Consider the following 9,199-nt stretch of genomic DNA (forward strand, 5'->3'; position numbering starts at 1 on the left):
GATTTCATTGGTCTCCGATTCTATTGCTAGGGTCATAAATAAGTGATATCAAAACTCCAACGGTGGCAGACTTTGAGTCATGTTTGTTTAAGTTCTCGAGTAGGAATTCAAGTGTTGTAAAACATAAAATTGGCTCGATCTGCTGAGCCCTAGGTTAGTAATTTATTGGCATGGCCTGCAAGACCAACCGAGCGCTTGTTTCTCCTGTTTGCAACAGGAGGACAACATAGAACACATCCTCGTTCAGTGTCCGTTCGCTAGGCGGGTTTGGATGGTTTGTTTGCAGGCGGCTGGGCTGCCGATCCAGGAACGTAATGCGGACACCACATGGCAAGATTGGTGGCTACAGTCGAGGAGCAGGGTACAAGCGAGGGATAGAAGGAAATATGACTCCTTGGTGATATCGGTGGCTTGGATGCTGTGGAAGCAGCGAAATGCTCTTGTTTTTGGAAACACCAGGGAACAATGCTCAGTACTTCAGCTTGCGGAGCGTATCAAAGCAGAACTTAACATGTGGCTGATGGCGAGAATTGGAGGGAGCCGGAGAGAGCAGGGAGAGTAGTCCTAGTTGGATAGAGGAGGGATGGGCCAGGTTTTAGATCAGTTCCTTGTGTGAGTGTGTGTGTGTTAGCCAATCCAATTGCCTCCAATTGGCTCTTTGGCTATCTTGTAAATGAGTTTCTACCTTCTATAAAGATAAGGCACGCTATTGGCGTGCTCTCGAAAAAAAGTAATTTATCTGTCGGTGTTATCCTGGAGTAAGAACTTTTTAATAAGTATCTTTCGATCCATAAAGTTCCACGTTCTCTGAAAACGAAATCATGCATGGTCAGCCTTCCATATTGTGGTCTGTCTTCCATATTGACAGACCATAGAATGTTTTGCGTGGTCAGCCGAGGATGAACTATATTATAAACTAAAACACCAGCCGTATAGCAACTTCTGTACATACTGTATCACATCAAGTTTCATCATCCCATTGTTCACCTTGCACACATTGGCAGATGAACGAATAGTCAATGCACCACTTCATTAATCAACTATGCTAGTGTTAAGTCTATCATAATAACAGTAGTAGCTGTACGAGACTAAGAGTACAGTACAGTAGTAAGATAATTACAACTTGCACCGTAAGAAAAAAAGATTACTCCTACAGTACTACATCTTGATCTTGTAATAGTAGTCCAATAGTTAGAGGACAAAGTACAACTGGGCGTGAGCAGTTACCACGAGAAGCTCCACTCAATAACGCCAAAGATGCAGGTACTGTACGTGGTAATGTTTTGTTTTAGCACCAAAAAAATATAACCAATGCCCTGGCCCACTGGTCAGAGGTTTGCGCAATTCGCCCACCCACCACCGCCACGCTTGACATCCATCAGGGCCCGCCGTCTCGCCCACGCAGGGCACGTTCAGGGGCAGATCCGTCATTTTGGTCCCCGAAAACCCGCCTCGCGGGCACGGCTTCGGGTCGGACGGACCACGGCGCGCACTTGTCTTAAATGCACGGCCGGTTTTGCGCACAGGCGCGCATCGCACCGCACCGCACACTCCTCCCGCGAGAGTCGAGACGCCAGCACAGGCACAGCCGCGCTGCAGTGACAGGAGGGAGGCGGCGGAGAGCTCGGCTGCTCGGGGTCCGAGCGGGCGGCCGCGGAATGCGGGCCGGCGTTTCTCGGTGCCGGGCTGCCTGATTCGGCGGTTTTGTCCGGCGGCGGGACGGACCACGGAGGCGAACGGCGGCGGGGCCTTGGAGGGGCGGGCGGTTGGTCGATTCGCGCGGCCGCGAGGGGAGGCCGGAATTCTCTGCCCCCGCGCCGGCCGGGCGTTCTCTTCTTGCTCGCGGGGAGGGAGCATGGCGCGGGCGGAGCTCGGCTCTGGCTGCAGCAAGGCTGGGATGTGGGGCCGATTTTCTTTCCCGAGGTATGGAAATTTCGTGCTCGAGTACAATGCAGTTCGTTCCTCTCGTTTCTTTCTGTTGCTGTCAATCGCACGCACGATGTCCTTCGTGAAATACTATGGCTGCTGCTGGTCGGTCTTTTTCTGCGCACTTATTGTTGTTCTTAAAAAATGAAAATAAAAAATATAATGTATGCGTATACAAAGTGTTAATTTGCGGACTTAAACGCCCTCCAGTGTGTAGTATACCGCCATTCATTGAGGCCATTTAGTAGCTTCAATTTCTAGATTCCGTAATCTTTATCCCTTTCACTGACCATCGCTGCACCTGTAACCGTAAACCTGGAGCTGCAAAATAGGCAGCAGAACAGCGAAAATGCAAGTGAGCAGACCGGCCATGTGGCTGCAAGCAGCAAACTTACATTTACCCGTCCGATCCCCAATCTTGATGCTCTAGCCTCTAGGGGAACATGAAAGCGTGGACTCTTACGAATTGCGATCTCACTGTTGCGAGAAAAGTACCGCACTGCATTTTTTTTTTTAGAATCACAGGGTACCGCACTGCATTTCTACTGCCGCAAACTGTTGTATTTGTATGTAGTGCGCAGAGAGCGATAGCTCTCGCCGTGCACATTTGTCCCATGGCGCGAAGCCTGAGATGCCCTGCTCTAGCGTCATGCCAGGGTGTGTGCCGTGCTGCCCATGATCACATACGTCCACTAAACGAGCAGAGAGCCCCCACGACGATGCCCTCCAAACACCATCATAGCAGTATTTTTCTTCCTCTCGTCTTCCCCTTGGTGTCTTGCATCTGAGACCACCTGCTTTACGCGCTGGATGGACTCTTTGGTTTGGTGCTACCGCTTTTTTATTCATTCAAAGCGCTCGGTCCTTCTGAAGACAACTCCATTACTCGCAGTAATGGAGCCTTCGTGTTAGTACGTCCTCTGATCTCCGGTGCTGCTTTTGTGCATGTTACATTACACCAGTGAGCGCGAAGGATCTCACGAATGCGCTGTGCTGTGCTTTTCCTTTATCAATGGCAAGTCCTATTGGAACGCCGCCTTGTCACTATCCCCGTGTCCTTTTTTTTCCTGTTATGTCCAAAGCGGCCTTGTTTAGGCGTTAAGGAAACTGAGGTGTCCTCTGCGGGAAAAAGGCTAAAGTGTGCTGATACTGCTTTATCAAAAGATATGTGTGTTTCGTTTTGTGTAGCACATGACCACACCGGCCCCATCTCGAAAATAAAAAACTCAAGATAAACCTGCAATGATGAATTTGGAGGGTGGGGCTTTAAATTGGTTTAGTCTAAAGAGAAGACAAGAATGGCATTCGTTGTAATGTTCCTTTGCAAGGGGAGGTTGGTGTGTAGCGGTTGAGAAACCTGATGGCCACCTGAACGTATCGACCAGTGGTAGCACTTTGTCATTTTTCTTATGAATTATAGTATGTTTTACTCCAATAATGATAGCTGTTAGATGTCACTAACGAGGAACACTTATGATGCAAAGTGTCTAAAGCTGTTGGTATTTCAAATACTGAGAGATATGTAGGTTCCTTCTTAAGAGCTGTTGGTATTATTGAATAAAAAGCTACACTTTTACTGTTTACGTAGAGTGATCTCCTTGCTATTAGAAGCCGGGGCCAATAGCAGATCCTATTGATCTCACAATAGGCTCCTTTGTGGCCATCAAAATTTCTATTCTCTGGCAGGACCAGGAATCTGACATTACAGTTTCCAAAACCAGACCTTGTATTCCAAACATCGGTGAAAATGATTCTTGTAAGCTGTTAATGGATAATAGCATTTTTCTTTCATCCTGTTGCATAGCCCTCTCGGTAGTTCTACATTATTGGTCCTTCATAAAGACATTGCAATGACAGAAGGAAAGGGTATTTCTCTTCTCTTTGCCTTTTCTCAAGGTCTGTCAAGAAATTAGTTTAGTTGATTGCTTAATCACGAAGCAACTGTATCTAGATTACAAAACTCATGTGCTTCATCAGTTCATTTTTATGTCCAAAATTTCTTGCACTTAGGTGTATTTTTCCACTTATAACTGTATATAATTCTGACTCTGCATGTTATGAACCACTCCCACTTACTCTTGACTTGGTTTTCCTTTTTTGTGCAGGAGTGAAGCATTGATGACCCTCAGATTATAATTCTGGTTCTCCTTGTTCTTCTAGCCATCCTAACAATGCAACATCTTGTGCTCATAGCTTTTCTTTCGGCTTCACTGTTCTTTCCACACCCTCCTTGTGCCAATGGTGCTGATCTGAACTCCGACAAACAAGCCCTTCTTGCGTTTGCCGCATCTCTGCCTCATGCAAGAAAGATCAACTGGACCCTCACAACCCAGGTCTGCAGATCTTGGGTTGGGGTTACATGCACACCAGATGGGAAGCGTGTGCGTATGCTGCGGCTACCTGCAATAGGACTATTTGGTCCTATGCCCACGAACATACTTGGCAAGCTTGATGCCTTGGAGGTGTTGAGCCTTCGATCTAATCGTCTTACTGTTGGCCTCCCCCCTGATGTACCGTCCATTCCTTCTCTGCACTCTCTTTACCTTCAGCACAATAACTTGTCAGGAATAATACCGACTTCCCTGTCTTCAAATCTAGCATTCCTCGACCTGTCGTACAACTCATTTGTTGGTGAAATACCGTTGAAAGTGCAAAATATCACTCAACTTACTGGGTTGTCTCTCCAGAACAACTCTCTTTCTGGGCCCATCCCTGATCTTCACCTCCCCAATCTGAAATATTTGAATTTGAGCAACAATAACTTTAGTGGGGCCATACCGCTTTCTCTGCAGAAGTTTCCAGCCAATTCTTTCTTGGGGAATGCTTTTCTATGTGGGTTTCCCTTGGAACCATGTCCAAGAACACCTTCTCCTTCTCCAAATGCACCATCTCCCCAGGGCAGCAAAGAAGGCTTTTGGAAAGGGCTTTGGAGAAAGCATCACAGTATTATCATAATCGCACTAATTGCTGGAGGAGGGGTAGTATTGCTGATTTTGATTATCATACTCTTCATATGCATCTTCAAGAGAAAGAGAGGTGGGGAACTTGGCACAGGTTCATCTTCATCCAAAGGAAAGGGTGTTGCGGGTGGAAGAGCAGAAAAATCCAAGCAAGAATACAGCAGTGGTGTTCAAGAAGCAGAGAGGAACAAATTAGTTTTCTTTGAGGGCTGTTCGTATAATTTTGACTTGGAGGATCTGTTGAGGGCTTCAGCTGAAGTCCTTGGAAAAGGAAGTCACGGTACGACCTACAAAGCCGTTCTTGAGGATGGCACAACAGTGGTTGTGAAGAGACTAAAGGAAGTGGTGGCAGGAAAGAAGGAATTCGAACAGCAAATGGAGATAATTGATAGGCTTGGCCAGCACCACCAGGGTGTTGTTCCCTTGCGTGCTTTCTATTACTCCAAGGACGAGAAGCTCTTGGTTTATGACTATGTTCCACCGGGTAGCCTTTCAGCTGCTTTGCATGGTATGCTCTTTATTCCAAGTCTTCTATTTGAACCACTAAGCATTTCATTTTTTCCGCAACATTAAGCATTTCATTACCTGTATGAAACCTGTGTTGAGCCTTGAGTTTGTTTGTTTAAGTTGAAGATATAGCTGATCCTAGCGGTGAATATAGATGACTAAATACCACATGAGCAAGAAACAAAATATTCAAAGAAAAAATAGGGGTGCTTCAACACTTCCATAGATGACCAGTACATGTAACTATATGGTAGAAAATGGCTTTAAAGATATAGCACTGTGAGATCGATCCTGACCAAGTAGAAATCTGCAGTCTGCGCAATATAATCTAGTCCTTCCGATCCATAATAAGTATCCGTCATTTAGTACGAACTGGAAACAAAAAAATATACACCAAAATTGTGCAGATGCACTCTGACAATATGAACAGTGTGGTTGCCTTTATGTTATCTCTTTCCAAATCTTGAACTGAGGGATGAAGACAAATACTTAGTTATATGAAATCACGAGCTGGTTATTCTGAATTAGATAGCTAAAAGATGTACAACATTGCAACTATAAGTTCCTTATGCACTGCTTTTCGACCCTTTGCCATTATCGTGCTGAAGGAAAATGGAAGATGGATTAAGGCTGTGCAAGCTGATGTCAACAAGTTCCCTCACTGACTTATTGGTTTATTTTAGGTTTTCTACTTCTTTTCTGGAGTTTTGAGAATATTCTGAGGGAATTACTTTTGTAGTTCTGTAGCTATAATTCTTAGTCTTTTGAGCTACTGTCGTTCTCTGTGTGTTGAAATGCGTGGAAAAGAATTGGTGGTGTTTTTTTAAGGCATTGGCTTTTAGAGGAATCAAGAATATATCAGTTGGCAAGGAGGCACTGGTGTGCCTTAACGCACGAACAAACACACACCACCACACGCACAGGATTTGTACCCTGGTGGCCTGGTGGGTGAAGTTATATGCCCCACAATTCTACATCCCAGCAATAGGTGGTTCTCGTAGTTTATACCATTTCCATGGTCTTCTTTTCTTCCTTTCCACCTGCATCTAGTTAATTTGTCATCTTGATGTACCACCGTGCGCTATTTTCCATTATGTGCATATGTATTAAAACGTAATTACATGATCACAGACTTACCATTGGTTGTAAATACACAGGGAATAAATCTGCTGGAAGAGCACCACTGGACTGGGAGACGAGAGTAAGGATATCTCTTGGCGCCGCTCGTGCGATCGCTCATCTTCACACCGAAGGAGGAGGCAAGTTCATCCACGGCAACATCAAGTCGAACAACATCCTTCTCTCGCAAGAGCTCAGCGCCTGCGTCTCCGACTTTGGCCTCGCGCAGCTCATGGCCACCCCTCACGTTCACCCACGGCTGATCGGGTACCGTGCACCGGAGGTCCTCGAGGGCAAGAAACCAACGCAGAAATCCGATGTCTACAGCTTTGGCGTGCTGCTACTCGAGATGCTGACAGGAAAAGCCCCCCTCAGATCCCCAGGACGTGATGACTCCATCGAGCACCTCCCAAGGTGGGTGCAATCTGTGGTCCGGGAAGAATGGACCTCGGAGGTCTTCGACGTGGACCTGCTGAGGCACCCAAACACCGAGGATGAGATGGTGCAGCTGCTCCAGGTTGGAATGGCGTGCGTCGCCATTCCTCCTGACCAGCGGCCTCGGATGGAGGATGTGGTGAGGAGGATCGAGGAGATCCGGAGCTCCGGCTCTGGGACAACAACTAGAACCTCTCCTGAAGACAAGCCGAGGGAGGAACACATCCAAATCACTTGAGCCAAAATAGGTCTGATACTGACAGCGTCTCTCATGCTGCAAATTGAGTTCATAGTTTCATTTCTTTACTGAACCTTCTCCGGGTGTTTCTAATCATTCTTTCAGTAAATTTATTTCACTTAGTTCCATCATCTCAGATTCTCAGTAGCTCAGCTGATCATCGTAGGGTGTTGTGGTGACTGTTTAGTGTATGATTGATGCTGATTCACTGAATGGGCATTATGGCCTGCCACTTCCATGTGACTGAGATTTTCTCAAACTATATATGCTTGCCCTGGTATTGGTCTGTTCTGTTATTTGTTTTTTTCTTATTAATATGATGGTGTTTAGACAAGAAAAAAGAAAGCAAGAATAGCTGATGACAGTGGCTTGCTGATTGCTGATTTTGCAAATCAAGTCAAGTTGGATGCTGCTGCCTTTCTTGACGAAGTTAGTTTCCTGAAGGGAACTGACCAAGACGTCCACATCTTGGCTGACCCTCTCAACGGATTCCATACGGGTCAAACAGTAGCGTTGCATGTACGAACTTGCCGGGTCAGAACAAAGAAAAGTTGACCTAACCTAACGATAGCAGAATTTTAGGACAGAATATCGCTGTCCAAGTTGCATGCCTACCTTGTTTCAGATTGGTGAAGAGAATGGAAGTTGCACGTAAAGGAAGTGTTCTTTGTCTGATCTACACTCCAGAATGCACATATACTATTCCGCTCGGAGGTCGATCAGACCTAACCTATAACTGCCTACAGTGAAAGGCAAAAAATCCTCTCAAAAGATCGGGCAGTCCTAAGCTTTTCCACCTCAATGGCCATCATGTTTTTAGCCATAGCCACCTTCTTGGCTTGTATCCCCACCAAGCTCGCGAAGCATTCATATTTATTTTGCACCTTCAACTCCCCTCTCTTCCCACTCTAACACATTCTTCATATCTTCATGCTCATCATTTTGGTCAAGGATTCTTGCAACAAGCTTGATGATGTTGCATGAATTGTGGCCTAGCTATATCGATAAGTTTGTAGCCTAGCAAAATTTGAACATGGCACCCACTAAATTTGTTGAACTGATCTTGGATTTAGCCCACTTATGTGAAAGTAAGCTATCTTTCCATTCACATGGAATTTGGTAGGGCGGTGGCACTTCTAGTCATGGAATTTCACTCATATCCCACTCTAGAGAGAAAATGTTGAGTTTGGTTGAGCATAAAACAAGATCACGCTCTAGCAAAAAAAAAAGAAGATCTGCTAGTTACTTGTGGAGATTTGGAATCTCGTAAATGGTTAGGCGACATTTGTTTGAGCATCCAATGTGCTCAATGCTTCGTGAAGCTTGAACCAATGCAGCGCATAGCCTCTCCAAACAAAGATGCAGATCTAGCTAGGCCAACAACTTGAACTGTGGGAATCAAACTGGTGTCTTCGCTTCCTCTCTTTAGAATTCATTTTTGTTCATGTTCATCTGCTATACTTGCTTGCTTTATCTACATGAACTGTTAGGGAAGCTTAAGTTAATATTGTTATGTTTATCTGTTTTCTGAAGCTTGAAATTTGCTCTATTTATCTTTGGATATATTTTGTCGCTTCATAATCTTGAACTGTGGGAATCAAACTACTCAGTAATTTACTTAAAGCATTTGTTTATTCCTTTAAACTGGGAATATTTTATAAAATCCTATCTATCCGTGTCTACTCGTGGCAACTCAGTCTTTCAATTGGTATAAGAGCCTAGCTATTGATTTGGTTTAACCACCAAGAAAGTATAATATATGTCAACTCTATGAAACTCTAGGAGTCATTCGAGTAGACCAAATTTTTATGGTAAAAATATGCCTGCTGGAGGTCCAAGATGAGGATGCACCTTAATGAAATAGATGCAGACATATGGAGAGTCACCGAAGAAGGTACCAATATTCTAGAAGGTGCCACAACTGAAACAAAGAAGAAAGACAAGCACCGGGATTCTATGGCATTGATGCTTTATTCAGCGGACTATGTGAAGAAGAGTTTGTAGGCATCAACAA

The 9,199-nt window shown here is 45.0% G+C and overlaps 1 protein-coding gene across 4 annotated transcripts; it reads left to right on the top strand.

Annotated features, from left to right (window-relative positions):
- The first annotated feature begins 1,821 nt into the window (after positions 1 to 1,821).
- LOC124706784 (probable inactive receptor kinase At5g58300) lies at positions 1,822 to 7,398 on the top strand. Of its 4 annotated transcripts, none has more exons than XM_047238456.1 (3): positions 1,822 to 1,923; positions 4,032 to 5,394; positions 6,551 to 7,398. In XM_047238456.1, the coding sequence occupies exons 2-3, from the start codon at positions 4,098 to 4,100 to the stop codon at positions 7,183 to 7,185; spliced, it is 1,932 nt and encodes a 643-aa protein (XP_047094412.1). In that variant the 5' UTR covers positions 1,822 to 1,923; positions 4,032 to 4,097; the 3' UTR covers positions 7,186 to 7,398. The 4 variants fall into 4 exon arrangements, with proteins under 4 accessions (XP_047094412.1, XP_047094413.1, XP_047094414.1 ...); XM_047238457.1 differs by lacking the exon at positions 1,822 to 1,923 and adding an exon at positions 3,224 to 3,313; XM_047238458.1 differs by lacking the exon at positions 1,822 to 1,923 and adding an exon at positions 3,245 to 3,300.
- Positions 7,399 to 9,199: the final 1,801 nt, after the last annotated feature.

The sequence above is a fragment of the Lolium rigidum genome, chromosome 4 (genome assembly GCF_022539505.1).
Source record: "Lolium rigidum isolate FL_2022 chromosome 4, APGP_CSIRO_Lrig_0.1, whole genome shotgun sequence".
NCBI lineage: Eukaryota > Viridiplantae > Streptophyta > Magnoliopsida > Poales > Poaceae > Lolium > Lolium rigidum.